Genomic DNA, 27155 nt, shown 5'->3' on the forward strand with positions numbered 1-27155 from the left:
GAAAAAAAATCCTGAAAAAAGTCACTTTCTGACACCTGTTGATAGAACATACCTCCCGGAGAGAGAAAGACTGTCCACCTGTGAGGTCGGCATATTTTCCTTCCAGTTTTGTAAGGTTCTCTTTCTCCTGGCAACAGAGGAAATGGTCAATCATTAAATAGTCACTTGGGATGTCACTTTTGTTACTCATGCATTTATGCAGTGGTGTCACATAAAAACAAATGCAAAATGATATTGTTGTACCCTTTGAAGCATTGCCTCTAGGTTGCTCCTCTCCTTTAAGAAGCTCTCCTTCTCTCTCTGAGCCTGCTGGGTAATCTGTGTTGTCTGCTTCTTCAGAGTCAACAGACGTTCCTACAACAGAAGACACAGATACGCTTATTAAATACTTCTTGTCCAATGGCTGGGTGGCCTAAAGGGACACAAAGCTGGAACACACACACACACACACACACACACACACACATACACAAAAACACACAAACGCACACAGAAAATCAGTATTTACTTTGCGAGCTACGGTGCTCCGTTGGTAGTCGGCTATTTCTCTGAGAAGATGTTGCGTTTGGGTCTCTTTCTCCTCGTCCTGTCTGCTCTCTCTCTCCAGCTGTTGGAACTCTAAATCCTCAAACCGCTTTGTCTCAGCCTCAAGTACCTCACAGTCCTGTACACAAAGAATAATAACAGAGATAAACACGTCACAACATATATACAAACACATGGGGGATGGAAAAATAAAATGTACATGCAAGTGATCATGACCATCTTCAAATGAAAAAATGCGATTTTGTTTGGACAGTTTAAGATTTCCCTACTTCGATTTACCACTGAGAAAATCATCCATTTTAATTAGCAATCGTAAGTGTTTTAAATTTGTTTTCAAAAACATAACTAATTTTAGATAAACAATATAGAATCATACAACACAAAGCCTGGCTGATGCAATAATAAACAGATGAACACAGATGCAACAGATGCATCCCCAACAATCATACAGAAGAATGACCGCAATACATAAACACCCAAAGGATTACATCACCATTTCTCAAACCAAAAATCTGGTGTTGATGCAGTGTTACAATATTGGTGCAATATATTGTGTTTTTGTTTTAAAAAATATTGTTCTTTCTTAGATAACAAAGAAAGCTCTATCCATACATTTTGAAATATTTGAAGGACTTACAGAAATAATGTAATAGCATATCAAATTACACAGCCCCTCAAAGTACTATGAACACTTAACTTTTGGTCTAATTTCCTCAATGAGGAACCAGAAGCAAATGTTCGTTGTGTTGAGTATTGTCACGATTGCTTGCGTTGACTGCAACCACACAAAGTCAGTCATGTTTTATAAAATCACAAGGTTACTGTATAAAATACTGATGCAACTTTATTCATAAAGCTGAAAAAGGTCTTATAGGACTATCAAGTACGGTCCATTTCATAAACTTCCAAGTTGTGGTTATACATTCGGCAATGTGTAATGCTTAAAGACAGTAGGGAATTAAGAAAAAAATTGAAAATTCCCAATTATTAAAAAAGGCAGATCTGGACATTGTAATATATCCTCACAAGTTACTGGAAATCCCCAACCATTTATATTTCTCTTAATTTTCATGCACAATATTATGAATTACACATCAGAGTGTGATTATACTACATTATCAGATATCAGCCTATTGTTCCCCCTGTCCAAACACAGACAGGTTAAGGGACATTAATCTATTGATTTGTATCCATCAAAGTTAAAAAGAATGACATTTTTCAGGCTGCAGTACAACTAAACCATTGGTAAAAAATCAATTGTCCATCAAGCAATATCTGCTATTTATTCAAAATTATTAGAAAGAGAACCACTGATCAACTTTTTGAGGCTATTGCTGCTCAGTTGTATAAATGATAAATAAACCTTGAAATGCTTGAATCAATAAGAATAAAAATTAAACATAAAAAAGGAAGACAAAAGATGTCCTCCAAGATCCCTGGAAATATTTTAGAGAAATCATTAAAATGGATGAAGACTAAAGAGCCTGCATCTTCCACTTGCCTGAAACAAATACTTATGTCTCAGAATAAGATTTAAATAATTTGAGCTACATTTTTTTTTTCATACACAAGACGATATGGTCTCTGTGTAAGATATCTGGTGTTGTCCATGTAAGTCTCTTTCCTCAGAAACTGTCAGGTAACAAGCTATAATTTCCACTATGGGATATTTTTACACACTGTTGTCCTGAAAGAGTCACTAAAGTGTAGTTTGATACTGTAATTTCCGGACTATAAAGTGCTACTTTTTTTTCCCCACACACTTTGAACACTGGGGACACACAGGTAAACAATGATGCAGCAAATGTATGGATTTTTTGGGGCTAACAAGCTTCATGATGCAAAAACATTTAGCCTCATCACATCCGACCAATGGAATTCCCATGAAATTCTAAGGTTATTCAATTCTGACACTGAAGAAGACAACTTTAATGGTTTTACTGCGCAGGAGAAAGATGAAGTTAGCAATCAGCTGGATTAGTACAAAGCGGGGATTGAAAATGGATGGATGGATGAATGGATGGATGGACTTTTCCTTTTGTTATTTATTACTGATCTTCATCATCAGGTGTGCTACAGGCACTGTCCGGAAAAAAGCATTTTCAGTATGTATTTTTGAATGTTAAGGTACATATTTAACCCTCATATTATGTTAAGGGTCAATTTGACCCATTGGGTCAATGGGTGAAATGGGTCAAATTGACCCTTAACATGATATGAGGGTTACTTAATAGTTTTCTAATAGTTTTCTTTCTGTGTAAGTATCTCATGGTACAACATGGACCCCTGCGTCTTAGACAAAATTGCGGCCTTTATATGTACACATATATTCATTTCTTTTTAGCCGGTGCAGCTTATATCCAGGGGCGCTCAATGGTCCGGAAATGACTACATTGATTGTAGATAGTCCTGTCAGCTGTTCAAAATCAGGTACCAATACTGATAGAAAAAAAAAAAACTTCGTATAACTAAAAGTTGCAACAGTTACACAAACTACAAAATTCTAACTGAATGAGGCAATTCGGATGATAAATCTTTTAAACTTTGCTTTTCAAAAACCCATTACTGGTTGAGGACGCCTCTATTTTGAAAGGTGATATAAACGATTTTGTTTGTGTATTTTTTTTTTTTATTATTCTTTATTAATCATTTGCGGGGAAAGCAAGATGGGCAGCGGCTTTGCAGTGAGGTTTTGGGATTCAGTGCCTTGCTCAACAACAATTTGACAGATTTGAAGGATCACGGAAATCAAACCAGGAATGTTCAGTTCCAAGGACAACCACTCAAACCCCATGGGCAATGCCACATATGGGGTATCATATAAAGTGAATATAAAAAGTGAAATATAAATAGACCCCAATTTCTCCCCCAGTTTCTCGCCTCACAACACTTGACTTAATATTGGAGTTTAAGGATGCTAAAATGCACTCTTGGAGGCTGTGCAACACTTCAAGTGTGACTAACCTGTCACTTAGGAGTCCAAAACTAGTTCCTTAACAAAATGCATGGCTCTCTTCACTTTAATAGCTCCATAGAGTGACAAAGACAAATTTCTTCTTCATATGAAATGTAAAAATCTGATACCATTACAATCCTGAAAAAATTAGATCTCTAGATACTTACAAAAATTGGTGAATATCAGCAAAATCATTTTTGGCGTCTACAGTAATGAAAAATAGATAAACAGACAGCTGGATGAACAGCATGAGATGTACAGCCATAAGAGTGGTATTCATTCAAAAGTTATTTAATATAATTTATCGCATTGTGTAGGTGAACCTAGCTTGGAGGCAATTTGAAAATATTGATAAGGTTGTGAATATAAAAAAAAAAATCCAATATTTTGATTACACGATAAAACGACTGACCATTTTTTGGTCGAACACAAGCGTTGATATAACTGTGCCAAATCAACAGTGATTTATAGTCTACGTTTAAAAGCCTTTAAAAGAGTTGAGATAGGCATTATAATAGTGTTTTTTATCTTTCAATAGAAATCAAATTATCTCATAAATAATTCGATGTTTTTCCAACATTATACCATTTAACAGTATTTTGCTGTAACCCAATTTATGCAGGAGTATATGTTACTGCTTGACTGCATGTATGTGGTGAGTGTAGGTGTTCGTACTGACCCTGGCTAGCTGCTCCTGCAGGGGTTCCTTGGTGGCTTCCGGACAGCTGTCCAGCTGAGAGCGCTGCTCACACACAATCTGAGCCAACCTCTCTACTCTGCCCCTTTCTGCTTGCAGCAATTCACACGCCTGCCACATACACATATACATAGCCATATACGCCAACACGCGCCGCATGCACAGTCAAATATGTGCACATAGAAGGACAGAGACACACAAACACACACACACACACAGACACACAAACAGGGCAGAGAGAGGATGACAGCGTTAGTGGAACTGGGGAGCCACAGTTAGTTACTTGGGTGGCCAGGTCAGCAAGATTAGTGGAGGAAGGTGAAGAGGGTAATATGCTGCTGGAATAAAAACTAGTTAAGGTGAAACACTGAGGAGTGATTGAAAGGGTGGGGAGTTTGGATGAAAGACAAGATGAGTTCTGTTTCAGTTTTTTTTTCCCCTTCAAGGAGAATGATGGAGGGCAATGAAACAGCAGGGAGATATGGAATGATTCAGTAACCTAAAACATTAATGATCCTCTCTCCACATTCCACAACATACACAGACGCCCAAAAATTGTACAGGCAGTCACCCTCAACTGGACTTTTGGCATTCTGTCTCTCTCTCTCCCTCAGTCTAAGTCTGACGATGAAAAATTATGCATTGTATCAAGAGGGCCTTATGTCACCTTTAATTACATTTCTGCACACACATACACATTCATTCCATTAATCTGCTTCCAGTTCCACACTTGTTAGGGATATCACACGGCAGTTTAGAGGTAGCCACAAATACTCAAACTTATAAACAGCAGCAGTGGGTGTAATATGGGACTGCTTGGAGACCGCTATACCCAGGGCAGTATTAGCAGATGTATATTTGGGCTGCAGACACCATGAGAAGGATTAACACCTACCATATAGTCACATGACATCCAACATATCAGTCTTTGAGGAGCACATGTTTTAAAACATACACGCACGCACGGACGCACGTGCGCACACACACACACACACACACACACACACACACACACACACTTAAGGAATATGCCCTTGTGTGTTTCATGTTTGGGAAAAGATTTGTAGATAATACAAGAAAGATGTCACTGCTATCACGAACCAACGTCTGAATTTGCGAGTTCCTTGAGTACCTGTTAATTCCCCGGTGGATTTTGGTTTCCATTTCAGCTTGAGAATTCATAGGAAGAGAATTTGCTTGAATCTATGGAAGAGTTCTACTAATGAGCAAAGATCTTTATATACCTTTTCTTTATCTTGCAGAGACTTGGTTTCAAGGTCAGCTATCTTGTTGTGAAGTGCTTCAAGTGCATCTTTTTCCTGTTGGAGGGCAGCTTGGTCTGACTCCTGTTCTGCCTCAACCAGAGCTCGCTCTACCTCCACCTTAGGGGTTAAAACAAAAGTTAGCTTGTCAGATATCCTGACATTTGGTGTTTTCAGTGGTGTTTAGAACTTAATTAATACCTCTAGTTTCCCATCTGGTGCAAAATTTTTACAGTTTTGAATCTCCATCAAATACCCATAGGTTTTAAGTCATGAAAGATACATTTTAAACTATGCCCCAGATCTTTACCCTGTCTCATTTTATGCACATCATAAACAATTTTTTTTTTTTTGAAAGACATTGATTTTTAATTTTTCCATTACATCTGCTATTCAGATTAAGAAATGGCCGAATGTAATAAAATAAAATCATGACATTTGTCACTTGATCTTTTCATCTACCTCTCTTGCAGATTCCTCCATTTGGTTATCCAGCTCTTTGATCTTTTGCTCCAGCTCTTCCATGTTATTCAAAATCTGAATCCTCTCTTCTTCCATGCACTTCAATTCCTCATCTGAAGGCCTGAATTCCTGTCCTCTTCGGTGTACAGCAGGTTGGGCCTTTTGACAAAATAATCAGAATTTAAAAACTGAGCCATCAATGAGTTATAATTTTTGGAAATTCATTATATTTCCACATTGGAATCACTTTTAGGTGTAATAACAGTTTTGCAGTAGTTTAATACTACTGCAACAATGAGAGGACACTGCGTTCTGTTTTTGCAAAAAAAAAAAAATTTACAAAAAGAGTTAATATTATGTTCCCAATTGAGCTGCTCCTTTAAATCCACTCTGTTGCCCTGAAGAAACTTGCCACACTGTCTGGAGTGCTTCTGTTTTACAACAAAACAAATGTGGACATGACACAAGAGCACAAACAAGGAATACATAAAAACACCAGCTGCCAATTCAAAATTGTGACCCTTGGGCTGCTCTAACCTAATAAACAGGCTGTAAATATCTCCTGTCAGTTTGAATGAATACTTAAAGTATCAAGAGATGTAATCCTTTTCACTGTCATGTTTTCTTGATGGAACAGTGAGCATCAACACATTACTGAGCCCAATTAATCTTTACAGCTGGTCGATGTCTCTTTACATTACAGCATCTTTTTATCCCTTTCATATGTGATAAATTTTCGTTTAACAAAGTCAAAGCGATCACTTGCTACTTGGGGCTTTGAATACACACCTGCATACAGCTTTGTAACAATATGACAAAAACATCTTTTAGCACCACATAAGTGAAAATTATGTAACCATCCATTCCTGGAATAACATTAAAAACAGATTTCCCCAAATCAACACTGAGGAGCAGTATGTGTATCATTAAAAGATCAGGGCATGGGGGCAAGTGTGTGTTAGAAGAAGAGTCCTTTTTCATACCTCATTTGCTCCCGGTGTATGTGGCGAGGGTGAGGGGGCAAAACTTCTCAGACTGACAGCAGGTGATTCTGCTCTACTGTCTCGGGTACCGCTGCTGCGCCTCCGTCGTACCTGTAGATCATCATCATAGTATCCATTCTCAGATCCAGGAGAGGTTGTGAGTCCATTCTCTGACAATCCGTTGATAACCGAAGAGTCGGAGAAGACAGATGGCGTATCATCCTCCTCATCGTTTAGCTGGAGTTTCTCAAGCTCCTGGTTGATCTTTTGGAGATCTGCCACAGCAGAGGTTGGATCTGTCGCTGACACGCTTCCATTCCGTTCAGCCCGACCCAGCTCTGAACACAGAGATAAGATAGTTTCGAGACGCTGCCGTTCCTGTGGGGAATAAACAGAGAAGTGAGCACAAACAAGCAAATATAGTGAGCTGATATGATTTATAATTACTGAGTAACCTTTGACAAATTACCGGTAAATACAAGAAAGTAGGGTAGTCTGTTTTGTCTGGATTACCTGAGGAAGCATTGCAAAATTCTAACATTCCAGTTGAAAAGCACATGTTTTGTTAAAAATCCACAGGACTGGTACTATCTACCCTTGCACAGGGAAGGGAAATCCATAAAGAATGAGGCTTCCTTGCCAGTTTTAAAATGTGAGTTGTCGGATCTGCAGTGAGTCAAAATACCCTGTGGGTATGGGGGGGGGGGGCATGATCAAAGGGATTTAGGCCAAAAGCATGATCACGTAATATTAGAAGCGGAAAGACAGGAAAAGGAATGTGGGACAAACGTGTGTATGAGTATGCACACAAATGTGGGCTAATAAGGTGGACAGCTGTCAGCTTTGATCCAAAGTGTGCGCAAGTCGATGCTAAACACAGCTGTGATCCTGTGTGTATGTGCTACCACTAACAAAACAGGATGCTGTCCAGGGAATCTTGATCTGTGCAAGGATCTGTAGCAGGTATAGTTTGTAGTTTATGCCTCATGTCATGTGACATGTAACTCAGATGTTCAATTTATAATGTGTAATATGAACAGGAGCCTGTAGCAAAAACAAACTTGTGTCACTTTGACACCTTGCTCTGGTGTAATAGATGCGATCTACTGTGAAATACTTTGAATAAACAGCTTCCAAATATATAGCAGTAGGAAAAGGGAGAGCGAAAGATCAGGAGAAAGATTGATTAATTGATTCCCTTTTTTTTTTCTTTGCACCTCTTGTTAGATATACCATGCCATATTAACAGTTTTACATTATAACATTAATTTTTTCAAAACGAGACCCTATAAATGAAATCTATTAAACATAGGTACAGATATGGAAAATAAAACTTTCAAAAAAAAAATAATAATAAATAAATAAAAAATTGGAAAAAAAAAAAAGGAAGGAAGGAATCAATCACACGATCATTCCTTTAAAAATGGCACCACAATAACACGTTTGTTAAAACATATCAAGCATCATGTGAGAATCCTTTTTTGTACTATGTAGGATAAATTATCTTCATTTTTGGAGCACTTTTGGCGTGCAGAGTTTTTTCAAACCTCTATTCAGTCAACTATTTTTATCCAGCACCCATCCCCCAACTGGGCGGCGGATGTACGTGTTTTTTTCTTTTTTCTTGCTTGTAGCCAGAGTTCAGTGGACATGATGAAAAATACAAACGAACAATGTTGCTTTCTCTCAATCTCTTTGCTTTTCCTTTGTGATTAAAAGTGTAAATCCTCACCAAACTAGACGTCAAACTTTTCCAGTCCATATCTGCATTGGCAGAGTGCAGGATTGCTTCATAACCACCAGAGGGCAACGTCAGAAAAGACAATCAAGTGTCCACAGTGTCATTCCGGGACTGAATAATTTATTCTTTCTCCTCCCAAAACCCCTGATACTGAATGCTTGCTAAACTTAAAAGCTGAATCGATACTACAAAGATCGAATACATATATTTGAAAATAATCCATGTTTTGAAATGTACTGACAAGAGAAATAGCCAAATGGAAAGCAATGTTAACCTGCTTAGTTGGGGCGCTGCCATAAAACCCCCCTCACCTCCAAATTAAATCAATATCAAATTGGTTTGAAAAATTGTTTCAATCTTGAAACTGGGTCAAATTCCATTACTGTGTACATAAAACAGGAGAAAAAAACTCTCAGGCTGCTCCCAACACAATATTATATAAGAAAAAATGTATGGCCAAAAATATGTTGAACTTTTGATTTTAAAAAACTAAGGTACCACAAGTTCACTTGGCAAAGTAGGTGCATGAATGAGAAAGACACATGTTGAAAAACGAAAAGTGGACTTATGAGCTGTGTGTTTATCCACCTGCTGTTCTGTAACTCTGGTCTCTAATCTTCTGGGTTTCTCTAACCCACATCTGACTGATGTGTTCTGTGGCCATTTAGTGTTCCAAACCACACTGGGCGGACCTCCAGATGATTGACAGACATGTACATATACATAAAGTAACCCCCAACCCCACCAAACACACACACACACACACACACACACACACACAAGAGAACGAGACCCAAGTTAAGAATAGTCCTGTTCGGATGGGCTAACTGCCAGGGGCATCGTCCAGTAGTAAGCCTCACTGACTTTGTTTGTGCATATGTGAGTATGTTTTCAGTTCCCTGGGAAAAGTGCATGTAAGAGGAACCATATATATTAACGGAGCCATTCTAAGATTCACTCCTTTTAGTATAGAGTGCATGAGTATGCGTGTGTGGAATAAATGCAGGAAAAATTTTGAACAGAAGATGTGAGTTTTTGTTTTTGCAACACACGCAATTGTAGGTGGGTTGTCTGAAAATGAAAGGAATAATATGGTAAATGTTATCCTTTGAGACCAAGCCAGCCCTATGAAAGCATATTAAAACTCACCAGCTTTTCTACCTCCTGCTCACGTAGTCTCTCCTCCTTTTGACGGTGATGGTAGTCAGTCAGCTCCTCCTTTCCACTCAGTGAGCTGATACTTCCCCTTCTTTCCCTGAAAGCCCCAGGTGGGTTAACTCCTGCCTTTCCAAATGATTGCCTCCTCTCCCCAAGACTTATTCCACATTCTAGTCCTGTCTTGCTAAATGAAGACCTCCTCTCTCCAAGTCCAGTCCCTGGGGCACAAGTAAGTTCTAGACCCATCCCATGCTTCTCCCTGTCCTCAAAAGACAGCTCTGTTCCTGGGGATAGTCCATAGATGACCCTCTCTTCCAATTCTGGTTCACTAGCTGTCATAGAGCTGTTGCAGCCCACTGAACTTGTTGAGGTTAGGCTAAGTTTTTTTGCCACACGAGGTGAAGAGGAGCCCCCTGCCCTTGATGGCATGGTTACATCAGGTGGGGGTATTGTGGCAGACAAGGGGGGGGTTGTAGAAGAAGTTATCTTCGGAGAAGAGAGGGAGATAGACACGACACCTTCTCCCTGTTTTGTTGTTTGGATTTGATTCCTGTTGGAAGACTGCTGGCTGGAGTTGTGGTTGAAGTCGGGGCTGGCTGTTAGGCTGTTATTGTTGTAACGGTCTTTAATATCTTTGCAACCCGAAACATCAGACTGATGGGCCGGAATTGTTGACAATGTCAGCATTCTGTTGTTGTCACGGGGAGATGGGGAAGGACAGAGGCGAGGTAGCGAGCGACTGTGCCCCCCTCCCACCATCATCCCACTCAGAGAGCCTGCAGAGTATTTCCTTGTTCGACTACTTTGTGAAGCCTCTTGGTTGCCATAGCTTCGGCGTCCAAGTCGGGGGCTTGAGGGCATACTCACTGCCCCTCCTGACGATGGAGGGCGAGATGAAGAAGAGGCAGGAGGTAAGGAATAGAGAGAGCTGTCACAACTCGCAACCGAAGTGGAGGATCCCTTGCCATTCCAAGTTGACAGTAGAGGAGAGGAGCCAGGGTTGTAGAGTCGTCGGGTGTCACTGGCACCAAAGGTGTCCTGGCTGCGACTGGCAGAGGAACGGGGGGCCAAAGAAGAGGGGTCAGATCGTCGGGAGGGGGAGATTGGGGGAGGAGATTTCATTGACATTGGGGGACGATCCGCTCCATAAAAACGTCTGGTCTGTTCCTGATAGGCAGAGGAGGACAAGGCAGGTGACGTGATTGGTGTGGTCGGGGGGGACTGCGAGAGGAAGGAGAAAATATTACAACATGCAACTGCTCAAGTGCACAATCATCTTATCTAATGTCTGTTGATTTTTGGGGAAGAGACAGACACTGACTTTGGCTCTGCAAAATATAGTATTTGAAACAAATGACTTGACTTGCCACAATAAACCATAGCAGAATAATGAGCAAGCTCTGGTAAAGTTGAACCCATACATGGAGAATACACCCTGGTTAGCAACGTTTACCAAGACAAATAACCAAGCTAGCCAATCAGATTTGCAGAAGAATAATAAATGCAGCTGACCTGTGTCACACTGAAATAGGAGGGGTTAGCGTTCCCATTAGCTCTTAGGCTGTTCTCCAGGGCAATCTTCTTTCGCTGCAGGGTGTCCATCAGCTCCCGCAACTCTGAGGCTGATCGCATGCCCCTGGCACTGTTGGTCCCACCCACCACAGCATGGCTGTAGTCACTGCTAAACTTCAGATAGTCTGGTGGTGGACGTGACAAAGAAGAGGATATAGTCAATGAAAGGAACATACCAGAGATTACCGTCTAATAAGGTGAAAAATAGATTCAACAAGTCATTGCTAAATTATAATATGAACACTTGGTACTAAGTATTTGGATTGGAACATCAATCTTAAAAGTGTCATGATAGCATTTTGCATGATTGTGACATTATCTTGCTTACTAGAAGTGGCCACAGGCAGGGAGACATAGATATGCATACTAAAGTTCTCAGCCACTGTGTTACTTTTTAATTATCATAGATGTCTCTGGGACATAAATAATCTATTTACAAGCACAATCATATGCCAGCCACATTGTAATAAAGGAACAGGATACAATGTGGTAATAAGGAACAATTTAACACCAAAGAAAGAAGCTGAAGCGTTTAAGATGTACAAATTATAAGGACACAAATGCCTTGTACATGGGTTTCTAATTCAAGTCATGAAAAGTTGAGAAAGAAGAGCAGTTAAACCAAAGAATTACAGAAAAAAAAGAAACAGCGAACATGTGTGTTTGAGCACCTGAAGCTTAAGCTATTCCTAGATGGGGGCCCATGGTAAAGCAAACCCAATACAAACAGTCCGCAACTGACAATGAAAAACCCAGAGTACACACAGGCAAAGCACATGCACTGAATGTAACTGCACACTTGCACACAAAACCGTATATGTAATCCAAGATAAACAGTTAAACTTGAGTTCAGTTCCTTAGTATAGATTTGGGGGAAATGAAAGAGACCACAAAATACTTTGGAATATCCTCAAAAGGCCCCCCGCCCTTTGTGAAGCCTGTTATTTTTAACTTTTTCAAGTTTTTCCACAGAGGGGGTCTTTTCTCCAAAACTGAAATGACTTCATTTTCACTGCCTTCTGGCTAAAATTGACATCTGCCACCCAAAATTTCTTATTCAGCAAAATATTTCTGCAATTAGTAAAGATGTTTTTTGATTAGGTGCTCTATTCCCCGATTCGAGGAAGAATTCTCAAACATCTTTACCTCAACATTATCCACCTACAACCGTACCAAAAATGTAGGTATGGGAAAGCAATATGTAAGAAATCTGCACATTTTCTCATTCTGCTGTGACTTTATGTGGAAAAGGAGCCGTTACAATCTTCCAGCTTGGACCACCCAGTGTTTAACAACCACATATGCCCGCACACGCAAAACATTTTCTAACTCCACTGGAGAGAAACAAAGCTGAGTATGAAAAATGTACAGAAATGACAGTACAATATGTATATTTTAATTTATGTAGAAAGAAGAGACTTATTTCAGGTTCTGTTTAGTCTAGTTATAGCACATTTAAGTGTACACAAAATACATATCATCGCTGAATTATAAAATTCTGAGACGTATGTGATGGGGAGTAATAGAGTGGAAAATAAAGGGCATCATAAGATCGAGAAACACAGGCACGCGCACATGAGGGGGGTTTGTTTCCTTACATGGGCAGATTCATACTGGAGGCCTGGCGTGCATCGAATCTCCCCTACCGTGACTATTCTCCTCTGTGCCCGGCCAGTTTTACTTTTTGTGTTTTTGTCTAAGTCTTTGCTTTAGCTGCTTATGATACAGTATGGGTCTTGGAAATCTTCTGGATAAAGGTAAGGCTTTTAGCCATGTGTAATAATGATCTCCTTAAGAACTTGTGAGTATGTGTGTGTGTTTATGTGTTTTTGAGTGAGGTGTAGGTATTTTGAAGGAAAACATATTAGAAGCAGAGGAGAAGCATTCTTTGTGTCAAGGAGTCAAAAGGGGAAGGACTACGCTCAATATGGTGTCCATATATACACACAGACAAATGCACAACTCGATCAATCACCAAGGAGCAAGCAGAGTCCAGCTGTATTACCATGGTAATAGAGGGGCACCAGATGACAAAAGCATTCCAATATGCTTCAAATTTAAGGTTTTTTTGCATACGTGGAGGTTGGGAATATGTGTTTAGGAACAATTTATGAGAGGACTAATGGCAGCTGTCTCCACCCTACTTTTTGTATCTCTCATACACATACTTAATACCAATGGTAAAAATGTATACATTTTCTAGCTTTGCACTGAAAATCCTCTTATAGACATGCCATAGTTTAGATAATGTATGTGAATATTTTGAAGTGGTAAAAGAGGTTACTAGATGTTAATTAAGACCCAGATTGATGAAGGAGAGACTATAGAACCATGGTCAAAACTAAACCATAACTGTAAACTTAGCTAGAGCAAAAAAGTCAGTTACTTCGCATGTAAAAGCAAAATATTGTTTTTTACCCTTATACATTCTAATTTCAAAATTCTGTCAAATGATCAAGACCAAAATCAGTATACTGTAATTAAAAACCAAACTAACCTCCCTCAACTAATGTATTGTACATTAAATCTTCAAACATTACTACAATAGCAGCTACAATATGTATAAATATTGCTTTACCCATTGCTTCTCGAATAAATGGCAGCCCAGGGAAACTGGATTTATAGTGTTAGCCCCTTATTTGTCCAGCCAAAAGGGGGAAGTTGAAGGAAGAGATAAAGAGTAAGAACACAGGCTTAAAGAAGACAGTAAGAAAAAAATGGACAAGGATCAAGTGCAGCTCAAGGGTCAGAGAAAGGCAAGCCAAGTTAAATGTGCGTTTGTATGTGTGTGTGTGTGTGTGTGTGTGTGTGTGTGTGTGTGTGTGTGTGTGTGTGTGTGTGTGTCCGTGAACCTGTATTGTAGGCCAAAGCTGACACAGGGCTCTTCTGTGGAAGCATGCTCTTCATTCTGCTTGCTTCCTCAGGGTGGTTGAACCGGAAGAAATAAGACTTACCCAGGCACAAGGAATAACCTGAAGAAATAATACAAACCAGATTAGAGAAGCATTTGAAATTCATGTGAGGATATCTTTAGTCCTGGGATTTTTGCTCTCGTCAACCAGACACATGTGCAAGGAGCTATTCATTCCTGACCAAAGTGTTTGCTCTGGCTATCACTTAGGCTGAGAGAGCCAGGTATTCAACAAGATGTCAGGGGCACAACCTCTGTAATAAACACAGCCACCCACAGCTGTCCAAATACTTCAAGCTAGGAGATGGTAGTGCTGTCTTCCAACATTGTGATTTACTAAAATATAAAATAGAAGAAAGCAAATTCTTAAATTAATTCAAAGAGGACAATTAAGGACAGTAATTCATGTCTATAAAAGCTACACTTTCTCTGTCTTGCACCCACATCACCGATATCTCCCTGGGTAGGGGTTTCAGGAAAGTATTACTGAACTAAACTGAACTGTTAGTATGAATGTAAAAAGCTAAGAAATCAACCATTCACAGCAATTACAAGTACATTAGACCAAATTCCTTGGACCTGAATTCATATAAACCACTGAGACTGGAATATGATAACAGGACAAATGGAAAAAGTCACACTCCTGCCCCCTTCTTACCCCCAACATAATGTCCAGTTTCCTAAACATCTCTAATGAACAGCACTGTTCACAGCCTAATCCTAAGTTTCAGTTTTGCCAAAAGAGGTCATGTTTGTCTAGACACTGCCTTAGAGTGCATGCGCTCACACACACACACACGCACGGATGCACGCGTGCACGCACGCACACACACACACACACACACACATTTTCAAGAAATGTTGAGTCTACACAGCTGGTCTGTGAACCTCTCAAATTCGTATTCGTGTAAACACTATCTTGCAGGTGTGTGAGCAAACTGTGAGGAAGTGGCATCGGGATAAAGATCAAAATATCTGTGTCTGTGCAAAGAAAAGGATAAAGAAACACAAACAAACCATGGTGGTGGACGCGTGCGGATGATACGCATTTCTGTTTGACAGGCATGAGTAATTTGTGTATAACTGTGTTTGCAGAGAGAAGTATTGTTGCAGTGTCTGCCTTAAGAATCACATGAACTCCCAGTATTTAGCAGAACAGCAAACACACAGGACAGCAAACCAAACAAAATCTGCAAGCAACCGAGTCTTGTAAAACTCTAATTTCCTACCCTCATTAACCTTGCCATGTGCCACTTTTAAAATCGAGGCTAAATCTACCTGATTTGTTCAAACCCTGCACCTACTGCTTATTCTAATTTCGTCATTTCCTTAGCTTAAAAAAAACTGTTAGTTAATCTTTAACTCCTTTCCATCCCCAGAATGAACAAATACTTGCCCTCTGTGAATGAAGGACAAAATGAAAGAATAACACAGCCATTCACTGTCCAAGCCTGAAAAGTATAACTCCGTCTTTCACTGTTCTATCGACTGACATGAAAACCAAAAATATGAAAGGTAGTTGGAACAAAATTTGTCTACTGGCCAAAATAACTTGTATATTACACATTCAAAACAGCTGCAATCCTTAAAAACATCCACGTAATTGAATTACCACACTTGTTTACTAGAAAATATAGTTTGTCCCTCATGAGGCATATGGTTTCCCAACACACACACACACTTATACGACCCCTTCTATCTGTATATACATTTATAGGATAATTCTAAGTTTGCAATCTACAAAGTCAGACCTCAGAGTCTTTGAGGACACAGATGAGGGAGTTGCATCAGGCCTGGAGCCAATTTCTAGCCTTATGTGGATCTGGGTGAGCCAAACTGCACTCCTACCACAATGTTATAGGAGTAGAAATTCAAACAGCTTCTCTATTTTGTTAACAGGAATGGAGTGAATTAAATTGAGACCATCAGGTTAGAAAGAAAAAATAAACCAACTACAGGGATCACAAGTCAAACACGTGCCTGTGTGAAACTCACTTAACTGCTAATTGGCCACCCTTGCAATTTAATTACAGATACAAAAAAGTAGTGAGAAATGTGATATTACACAACCAAAATGATATGTTGCTCTATAGTTGAGAAGTTACATTGCTAAAACCAAATATATTCATTCAGCAAGATATATGCACACAACTCCCAGCGGGCATGTAAATTAGCCACAAAACCACAAATTGACCCTCTATGAGGCACAACAGTCCAGTGGTAACATCATAAAAAACAGACTGGTTTTTCTCAAGGGAGTTGGTGTCAATTGGGTCAGTCAGTCAGCCAGTCAGTTACACTTCTGTGCACACACACACACACACACACACACACACACACACACACACACACACACACACACACACAAACACAAACACAAAATCAAGCTCCTCACCACAGGGCACATAGATATCTAATCCCTGTTTTATCTCAAACCCCATCCGAAAGAAAATCAAACGTCACACCAGAGGATGCCTGGGGACAATGGCAGATAAAGGCTATTAACAAACAAGCCGTCCCAGGTAAAGCAGGTTCCTCAGACTCAAGAGGCAGATAAGAATGATAAAACCGGGCAAGCTAATAAAAAGTTCAAAAACTGAGGAGAGGAACAGCCCCTGTCCAAAAAGGACTGTGGAGGGAAGCATTGTGAATACCATAATGCTCAGGACAATGAACCCGTTTTTGTTTTCAGGTGTCAGGTATGCTGTCTTCATAGCCATAGGGCTAGTTCTTTTTGTTACATGAAATCACGCTCCTCTTTGAATTTGCCAGCTAATTCATCACCTCAAGGCATGTTCACCGAGGTTACCATCACTTAATGGTGCATGAAATCTTGCAGAAACAATACAGACAGAAAACATCCGATACTTGGCTGTAAATGCTAAATATGATTCTAAATTTATCAGTGACAGAGATTGAATTGATTCATACTTTCTGATGGCTTGGAATCATAGAAGTAAACAAGTAGACAAAAAAGTGCAATATCAGTAACATAGCCGATGTCAATATGTTCATTGATCCATGGTGACAGATGGAGTTTTGTAACCATTTCTGGCCAAATCTTCAGCCAATAGATTGTGACTTTTGAGTAAAATCAAATGCATCAGCTGATGAGCAGATTATGTTTTTGTTGGTTGGCAACAGTAGCCACCTCGTCTGAATCTTCAAGTCAAATAAGACAATGAATAATCAACTGCTAAGTGATTAAGCGGTCGTTACCCTTGTAACTACTAAGCCTTACTCGTTACAAACTGCAAGTAGAAAGAAATAACACCTGCGAAAAGACCAATAGGGGCAGGTTGAAAACTGAGGGTCCACACACCACATGAATACATTGGAAGAAACGATTGGAAAAAGAAGAAAGAAGCAAAAAAGAAGGAAAGAGAGAGTGAACAGTAATCCAATCTTCAAAACACATCCTATTGAAGCTCAATGTGTTACACAAAGGAGGGGAAGTAACTACGTGACTGCAAGGTGTTGCCAATAACTTCTTGATAGAAATAAAAGTATTCCGCTGTCTCCAAACGAGCAACGGGCATGCAACGCTATTGTGTACGCTGAAGCAGTAACACAATATTTATTTAATAACGTTGGAAATGTAAAACAGCACATAAGGTGTGCAAGCACGTAAAGAAGACGTGTGTCAAATCAGAATATTTAGAAATGCAACGTTACTTAAGAGATGAGGAGGAGAAAAAGCGAACACTTCATTACATACCTTATAGATCCCATTCAGTGTGAACTGATCTTTTTTTTCTTTAATTGAGACCAGTATGAAAAATTCCACTAATCAATGCTAAACTTGTGAACGAAATGTATTAAGGTTTAATTCCGGTTGTTTTTCTCTCCGTGGGACTCTAAGAGTCTCCTCTGCCATCGCGTCTCGTTCTGGAAGAAAGTATTCTGATTTACCGTCTTCAAGCCTTGATCCTGGACTGTACCAACTAGTGGTCCAAAGGGGTTCGCGTCACTTATTTATCAGCAAGGAAAGATGGACTAACAGAACTATAGCTGAAGGTTTAAACAGTATCACCTTAAAGAAAAAGTAACCGAACTTTTATAAAAGACGATTCTCATCCTTCTAACTAAACCTATCCATAACAGAAACACCAAAAACGCACGGAAACAGTGTTCAATTCAACACCCCTATATCCAGATGGTAGGTTCGAAGGTTAATGAACAGTGAGGTATTTCGTGTTCGCCCACCCCTCCACATTTTCTTTGTCTGATTTCTCTTCGCGTTCTCTTAAATCCCTCGTAGCTGTGTAAACCCAAAGCAACTGATCTTGAACCTTGTTAAAGTCTGCATTAATCTAATGCACCGAAGACGTCATTACTTTAACTTCTGAGAAAACGAATGCAGTGAAGAGGTTTTAAACAGATTAAAAAGGTAAACCACACAGACTGACTGGCTCTAGATAAAATAGAAAGCCAGATATCCAGACGGGGCATTCAAAATGAATTAACTTTCAGTGTTTCATGTGGATCTGTAAACTTGGTGTTTTTTGTTTGTTTGCTTCCTTTTATCTGCTGACTGGTTTAACCCTACATGAACCTTATTGACTCTGTCTTTTACCACATTAAGATAATGTGATGGAGCAAGAGAGACAGGCCGATGTCTAGGAGGTTTGTTTGTACAATATCTGACAAAGACAACAGCTGGCAGATAAAAGCTGAAATACTAGGATATAAATGGGAAAAACAATGAGCAACACCTAGTTTTTGCATTGCTTACTGATCTAAAATGACAATATTTAATCTCTGGAGACCTAAGTTTGTGATTACTATGCTTGGAAAAAAAGATTTGTGTAAATTGGCATGCTACAACCAAAAGATAGTATGAAACATTGCCTTTGAACATTTTAAAATCATCTTTGCAATGAAAATGTTTCTAGTTTTTAGTTGCATTTTTAATAGTTTGCAGAGTTGTTTACACTTTAGGTGTAGTTTACTACTTGGAATAAACTGAGGAGTACTAACAGTTCATCGATGTTGCAATTTGTGTTTTCATTTGAGGACTTTGTGGTGATGCTGAGGTGAATCCCAGCAAGAACTGATCACTTTCAAAACAATGCCAATCATCTACAGACTGCATGGTGTACTTAAAACAATGTATTGTGTATGAAAATAATATACAGATACAGGCATGTCATGAACAACACATACATGTCAAAAAAGAAATACAAAGAGAAACAAAATGCAAAGACATTTCTGGATTTTTATTTTTACTGTAGGTCCATAGAACATGGTTACTGTATGCTCTAGAGTTGCTGGAAGAACTGACTCATTGTAGCTGCAAGTTGTTCCAAACCACAGTGAATTAAAGCGAACCAGCGGCAAACACACTACTTTATCCAAGACATTAATAAGCATGAGGAAATGCTCTTGCACAGGCATACATTTAGAGAACACACAAACAAGTATGCACGTCCTGCTGTTTTCAAGCAGAAATTCATTTGAGCGAGCCCATATTTATCTCATATACACAGAAAGGAAATCAAAATCAACCAAACCACAACTTTAACACTCACTTTCACACAGAGAACTTTTAAAATCCTGAAATTATGCATGATGCCATGCAATGAAGTCAACCGTTGTGTTCGGCTCCGCGTTTAATTGCCCAGCAGATGGCAATATATCAGAACAATGTAATGAGAAATTTGACTTTTTCTGAAAGCCATCATTTGACACCAGGAGTGGAGAGTGGACAGGGTGAAGGAATAGTACATGCAATTAGGTTGATAAGATTATAGTTCTTACCCTGTGTGAGTGGTGTGGGAACAGTGACCTGTGCTCCATCAAGACTACAGAGATGACCACAGGGGTCCAGTGTCACCACTCCTCCTGTATTAAAGATAATTATTTGAGAAGTTACAGCTCAGAGTACTTGTAGACTGAAGCTGCAATGAATGCGCTGATTCTTAACCACATGATGTTCTGTATATGTGACAGGTATTTTACGATTTTGCTGTCACTTCAGCTGTGGAGGTTATGTTTTAATTGCTGTTGTGTTTTAGGTATGCCTTTCAGGAAGATTGCTCGAAATATACAAAACAGATTTGAATGGCTTGGAATGAATGTTGACGGTCCTGTCAAATTTGGGGCATGTCCTGATTATCAAAGACTGTGAGATTTCCTGAAGAAAAAATCTGTGATGGGTGTCTCAATTTTACTGCACTTCCAGGCAAGTTTCAAATATGAGTTGCCTTACATCCTGCCCCACAGAATGTATGACATTAAGTATGTCTGTATCAATTTGACAGTAACCTTCATTGATGATTAGACAGTGCTCTGCCTCGATGCCAGGCCCCTGGATAGTGATATCTTGAGGAACTGGGGCATCTTCTCGCCCAATGCGTGTCACACCTTGAAAATGAATAGCATAGAAAATATGGTGTACACAAAGTTAGATATTAGGGAAATAATATAGTTTGCATGCAAATTGTAAAATAATGTTTATTTCTGATTTTGGCGTTTTAACACATGGATTGTCTGTGATCAATACTTGAGTAGACACTTTGAACTGGTTATAGCAGGAGGCACTTATAATGATACTCAGCAAATGTGTTGCAGTATGGCAAGGGTTACACAAATAGAAAGTGATAGTGATAACGATGACTATACAGTGGTAATTTTGATTTTTGTACTGCCATTGTATTTTGAGTATCAATACAAATGATCATCTGTAGTTCTGTACAGTATTTTCACAAGTGCTCCTGGCTGTAGGAAGCAACGTTACTTTCTCTTTGACATTATAATCGGACTTTTGAGACAAAAATGTCAATTTAACTCCAACACCATGAGACTGCCAGTCATCTTACTCAATCTGAATGAGTCATGTCTAGACTTGCAGTGATGTACAAAATACATGTGACTTTGTTTTGGTGTACATTAGAATTATTCCTGCAGGATGTAGAGATAAAATGGGCTTCAAAAATGTTTCTTCAGTTCACTTGTCTTTATGAAATGGTAGATGATAGACAAATGTCAGACTATAGGATAATGGAAAGTACATGAATGTGAAGGGAGAGACACAGTTTGAGCAGCAAACCCCTTTATAGCTGAAGATGTATTTATACTGAACACACACACACATGTATATATGCTATATGGCCAAAAGTATTTGTTCCCCTGCCTTAACTTGCATATAAGCATATGTGATTCCATTCCTTATCCATAGGTTTCAATATGACATTGGTCCACTCTTTGCAGAGTTCCTCTCACTGGAAATAAGGGGCCAAGCCCAGCTCCTAAAAAACAACCCCAAACCATAATTCCTCTCCACCATACATCACACTTCCCACAATGCAGTCAGACAAGTACTGTTCTCCTGGCAACTCCCAAACCCAGACTCATCCATCACATTGTATGATGGGAAAGCGTGATTTGTCACTGCAGAGAACGTGTCTCCACTGCGCTAGAGTCCAGTCGCCGCATGCTTTACACCACTGCATCCGATACTTTCCATTGCGCTTGGTGATGTGTGGCTTGGATGCAGCTGCTCAGCCATGGAAACCCATTCCATGAAGCTCTCTGTGCATTGTTCTTGAGCTAATATGAAGGACACATGAAGTTTGGTGGGTTTGTAGCAATTGACTCTGCAGAAAGTTGGTGACCTCTTCACATTATGCACCTCAGCATCCGCTGACCTCACTCCGTCAGTTTACGTGGCTGAGTTGCTGCCGTTCCAAAACACTTCCATGTTCTTATGATACAGTTGACTTTGGAATATTTAGGAGCGAGGAGATTTCACAACTGGATTTGCTGCACAGGTGGCATCCTATCACAGTTCCACACTAGAATTCACTGAGCTCCTGAGAGCGACCCAGTCTTTCACAAATGTTTGTGATAAAAAAAAAACAGTCTGCATGCCTAGGTGCTTGATTTTATACACCTGTGGCCATGTAAGTGTTTGGAAGACCTGATTCTGATTATTTGGATGGGTGAGCAGATACTTTTGGCCATAGTGTGTGTACATATATATATAAAGTAAGTATAAGTATTGTGAACCACTGTGTGTGTGTGTGTGTGTGTGTGTGTGTGTGTGTGTGTGTGTGTGTGTGTGTGTGTGTGTGCGCGCATGTGTGCATGCGTGCGTGCGCACGCACACGCGCATTTACTGAATATGCCCTGATGTTACCTTCTTTCAGTGGCAGCAGGGTGATCGCCACACTCAGTCTCCCGCTGCCCAGGCTTACCAGGTGAGGCTTGGCTGTTTGGACCTTCAGTCCTTTCCCTGTGTCAATCAGGTCCAGAGGTGGAGACTACAAACAATCACAGAGAGAGGATAAATTTCACAGTACTGTATATGTCTAAATATCAAACTTCTCTGGGGTTGAGACTATTTATATGAGGATATTCTATTGCTACTGTAGCTGTACAGTAACAAACAGAAACAATAATTTGGAATCAGATTACTTCAGATCCTGAGGAAAAAAATAAATAATCTTTATTTCTGACCAAAACTTTTTATTATATTCATTGATTTTTGAGTTTGACATCCTTGCAAATTTCATACAAAATTAGGAAGTTAAGGCAGACAAATATTTAAAGATGTTGTGGCAGCATCAAGTAATTTACTGCCCACTAGAGGGTGACAAGTTGTGATGCTGTGGAGGTGATCAAAGCAAATACATTTACTTGAATACCATAAATAAAATAAGGTATCACAAAATAAATATTTTTTCCTTCTTTGTGGAAATATTTTTTTCATTACTTATTTAGGTCCTTCTATCATAAAACAAGCAGGAAATTCTTCAGATATTCACAAAAGGCCTTGGGTAGTAAATTACATAGAACTGAATAAATGTAAGAATGTGTTTGTGTGTGTATGTTATGTCACCTGAGCCTCAACTGCTGATATCTGATCTGACTCAGGCTGGAGCATCATCTCAGAGTCCTACAGTTATAAAGGAGACATGATGAAATTATTTATGACCATAATTTAAGTGGTTACCCAGAACTATGCTGTTACAATAATGTTAATTATTAGGCAGATACACAAAACATGCATACGTAAATATGAAACAAAACAAAAAACAAACATTCACTAGGCATAAGTACAAAATATGGGAACACATCTCAAAAGCTACACTTAAAATTCACCCACATCAAAGAAAAGCAAACGTCTTTTTTTTGCATATCCAGCTGCAGCTTGAGAAAAAACTTTTTTTTTTTTTTTTTTGCAAAAGTGTTCCAAGGGGAAAATACCACTTCTGAGTAAGCAAACACACATATGCGTGCACACACACACAAATGCATAGCCCAGGCAGCAGTGGGGAAAAAATGGTAGAAATAATCCATGAAAACAATCTGCCCACAATGTGACCTGAGTTTGCCTTCAGCTTTAAATAGAGAGTAGCCACACTTTGTGAGAAAACACACCCCTGAGGTTGTTAATATTTAGATAATGAATTTTGAATTTTAGGTTGAAGAGCATTCATGTACAATGTTTCCCTGGCTAAGTAGAGCCAAAACTTTTGCCTTAGATTATTTTATTTAATGTTATTCAATTCTAATGACCAGCAGAGGGATACTGCAAAGTTTATATGGTCTGATTGTAGTGACCCAAGTTATGGCTCCATCTCTGTAATTGATCGTCTTGATTACCACATTTCTTTGTGAATACTGCATAATGAAAATGAGAACATTTAAAGATAATGAAGTGACGTTTGCCACAAGGTGGACATAGGCACCTCCTGTTTATGTCACTACCAAATCCGTCTGCCTGCATATTTAGCGCGTATACATTCTTTCCTTCTTGGCTAAACTAACCAATAAAAGAACAATGGATGACATTGTATTTGCTTTGTAACCTTTTTGTATGCTGTATGTATTGTTATTCACATAACATTAGAATGTATCCTATAGTTTAATGCATGGTGTTACACCCTTTATACGTGAATTAACAAGCAGCATGTAAGATATGGGATAGTGGAGATTAACTTGCTGGTCTTTTAAGTGGAAATAGGACCAAGGTAATGAATAATATAGGAAATCCCAGGTAAGATTGCAATTATATGAAAGGAAAAAAATAATAAACTGCAAAGTAGCGTGAAGACAGAGTGAGATAAAAACAAAATATAATTAAGAAAAAATTAAACACTCGTGTTTTTCAAGGCAAACCCCTCCTCGTAACCTTCAAACTAATACAGCAAAACTGTGTTACTGTGTTTACATTTGCACATTAACACACGTAGATCCAAGCAGAGATAATTGCAACCCTTGAAGGAAGAAAAGTTACTTTTATCTTCACCCTTTTCTTCCTTCCTTTGTCATTATCTCCCCGTCACGGCCTGTAATAATCAACATACCTTGCAGGTGAAATTTTTTCTAAACCCCAAATATCCGCTTTTCTTAAAAAAAAAAAAAACACGCAATAATAAAAATTATAATATTTCCTTCTCTATATCACTTCTCTTCTTTTCATCCTCCTGTCTTTTCTCTATATAAATAATCACAGGTCCCTCTATTTTCTACTTCTATTCTATTTTCCCGCAGTTCCTTTGTTTATCAATGAAAAAAAGCTAAATTCTTTAATACAGCAACGACTTCATAGCTGAGGTTACTTCCTGGGGTGATTCTGCAGCCACATTCACACACTTCAAAAATAAGTTATCCCTATAACACTATCTACACCCAACCATCTTCAAATAAAGTCACACATGAGCTCTTTTAGTTGAAATCAAGATATGGGGCCACATTCCAGAATTCCTCATTGCTGTAGACAAAGCAAACACACACACATGATGGCAAAATACAGGGGTACAGATGCAGTGTCACACAAACCAGTGGAAAAAATGGAAGTCACCTTTTAAAGTTCAAGGAGGACTGTTTTTTGTAATAACAGAAAATTCTTTGGCGCTATCTCCTGTCTCCTCCCTCCTCCTTCCCCTTCTGTCTCTCCTTTTCCTCTCCTCATTCCTCCAACTGAGATAGCTATAGTTTCTTTACCAGTTCAGCCCCTTCTAGGCAGGTCAAGACAAGTATTTGGCATTGTGGCGCTCCATACTGAGCAGAGAAGAGCTGTATGTTAACTCCCCCTCTAGATTTAAAGATTACAACTCTGGAATCCCTTTTTTTAACGCATCATACCTGATGCTAAAAGGGGTATCGTCTGTAGAGCTTATGTGACAGAAGTAGATACTCGTAAACAAAACATGTCTGAAAAGAAACACATAAATTTGTCATTTTTCAACCCCACTAGTGTGCGAGTTAAAAAAAAAAACATTTTATGTTTATTTTAACAACAGTAATGTGTTTTACAAGGTCTAAAGACCCCAGAGGAACAATAGGGATAGCTGCATTTAAAGAATAGGTTACTTTTTTGAGTTGATTTTTATGTTTGCACAGTACCCAGCAGTGCCAGCAATGTTTCCTCCTTTTTTACAAACACAATGAATATGACAAAATTGAAAATTGGCAAGAAATCAATTGAAGGAAATCAACATCAGAAGTTGCAACTCATTTCCTGGAAATCATAAATATTGAACACTTCACTGAATAACAAACAGTTGGGAAGGGAGCAATCTGTGGTTCATTTTTGCTTGATCACAAAGTAAAGAACAGTGTGAATTTCATTAAATTATCAGCCCATCTACATTATGAAAAGTATTTCTTCAAATGGCACAAGAAAATATTCCAATTTGCAAGCAATAACTTTATCTAAATGGGTAATTTCCAACTCTTAACCACTTGTAGCACCAAGTTATATTTAAGGTACGTCTTAGTTACAGCTGGAGCCTGTTGTAATGGCTTTGTAAACAATCTAATGTTCACCACAAGAATACCGGGGCTATACGTTTGCAAACAAACAAGTCCTCTCCAGCACCATCTGTCGAGCATCTGAGTTGCACCAAAAGGCTGCATCTGGAAACAGGGAAATGCGTGGAGAAGTAAAAAAAAGATTGATAAAAGACTGACAATTCTTGAAACCGGGGGGAAGATCTGCCAATGTCCTGTTTCATCTCATTCTTATATTTTTTCCATCCTCTGTTTTCCACCCCTTTTCCCCTCCTTGTGTATTTCCTTTACATCTGTTCCTCCTCTGTTTCTTCTCTCAGTCTGTCTCTCTCTGTCTTGGCCTTTCTCTCTCTCTAGCGCTGTCGCTTGCAGTTTTCCTTCATTGTTTCTGCCTGTTTCAGTCTGTATTCTCATTTCCATAACTTTGGACAGTTTCAACTTTTTTTAGTGTAATGCACTGGGATTTTTCAAACTCCATGCTTTTTTGTCTGATGAATTAAACAAAACCAGGACACAGGTGAAAACATCATCCACAGAGAGCGTGGCAGTCTCTAACTTGCAATTGCCTTGTCATCCCCAGGGGTATAATTTGTATTGCAATTCCAACCACTGTGTACAAGGATCATACTTTTTCACAAGTCCCTTGAACTGACAGAGTCACAGAAAGTTTTTGCTATTAAAGTTGTTTTTTGATGTGAATTATCTTTAACTGTACCTGGAGAAAATGAATTCATTCATTCATCTGGAGCCTATCCCAGCTTTCATTGGACGAGTAGTGGGGTACAGTCTGAACCAGTTGGCTGTTGATCACAAGGCCACATATAAAGACATATAACCGTTCACTCTCTCATTCCCACATCTGGGCAATTTGGGATCCCCAATGAACTTCTGCATGGTTTTGGACAGTGGGAGAAACCAGATAAGTTGGAGGGAACCCACGCTGACGTAGCAGAACGCAAGAAAATGTCTTGAGAGAATTTGCATCACCTTATTTTTCCTTCGCACCAGAATTTACAGAATTCCATACATCTTCTTGCATCTCATTGACTACATAGTTCTGTAATATTTTCCTCAGGTTTCTCTATCATTTCCATTTCATTCAATTTCCTTCAACTTTATCATGCA

At 39.1% G+C, this 27155-nt stretch overlaps 1 protein-coding gene across 7 annotated transcripts in view; it reads right to left on the reverse strand.

The window, feature by feature from the left end:
• Positions 1-27155, reverse strand: part of phldb2b (pleckstrin homology-like domain, family B, member 2b) — a 41461-nt gene that overhangs the window by 10879 nt on the left and 3427 nt on the right. For 3 of the 7 annotated variants that reach the window (XR_015106538.1, XM_086151402.1, XM_086151398.1), the window contains exons 2-15: positions 23131-23187; positions 22429-22552; positions 20556-20654; positions 20049-20132; positions 14230-14349; positions 11318-11502; positions 9797-11026; positions 6907-7284; positions 5924-6082; positions 5444-5581; positions 4182-4310; positions 509-664; positions 244-354; positions 53-127 (exon numbers count right to left, since the gene is read on the reverse strand). Coding sequence is in view for 6 of the 7 variants with exons in the window: in XM_086151402.1 (XP_086007528.1) it covers positions 53-127; positions 244-354; positions 509-664; positions 4182-4310; positions 5444-5581; positions 5924-6082; positions 6907-7284; positions 9797-11026; positions 11318-11502; positions 14230-14349; positions 20049-20132; positions 20556-20654; positions 22429-22552; positions 23131-23187 (3045 nt within the window). In the remaining variant the exon portion in view is untranslated. Of the gene's footprint in view, positions 1-52; positions 128-243; positions 355-508; positions 665-4181; positions 4311-5443; positions 5582-5923; positions 6083-6906; positions 7285-9796; positions 11027-11317; positions 11503-13955; positions 14012-14229; positions 14350-18006; positions 18169-20048; positions 20133-20555; positions 20655-22428; positions 22553-23130; positions 23188-27155 lie in introns of those variants that run through there. The other 4 variants (XM_086151399.1, XM_086151401.1, XM_086151403.1 and 1 more) reach the window with 4 other exon arrangements.

The sequence above is a fragment of the Fistularia commersonii genome, chromosome 8 (genome assembly GCF_037954325.1).
Source record: "Fistularia commersonii isolate RoL2024-O1a breed Wild chromosome 8, RoL_Fcom_v1.0, whole genome shotgun sequence".
NCBI lineage: Eukaryota > Metazoa > Chordata > Actinopteri > Syngnathiformes > Fistulariidae > Fistularia > Fistularia commersonii.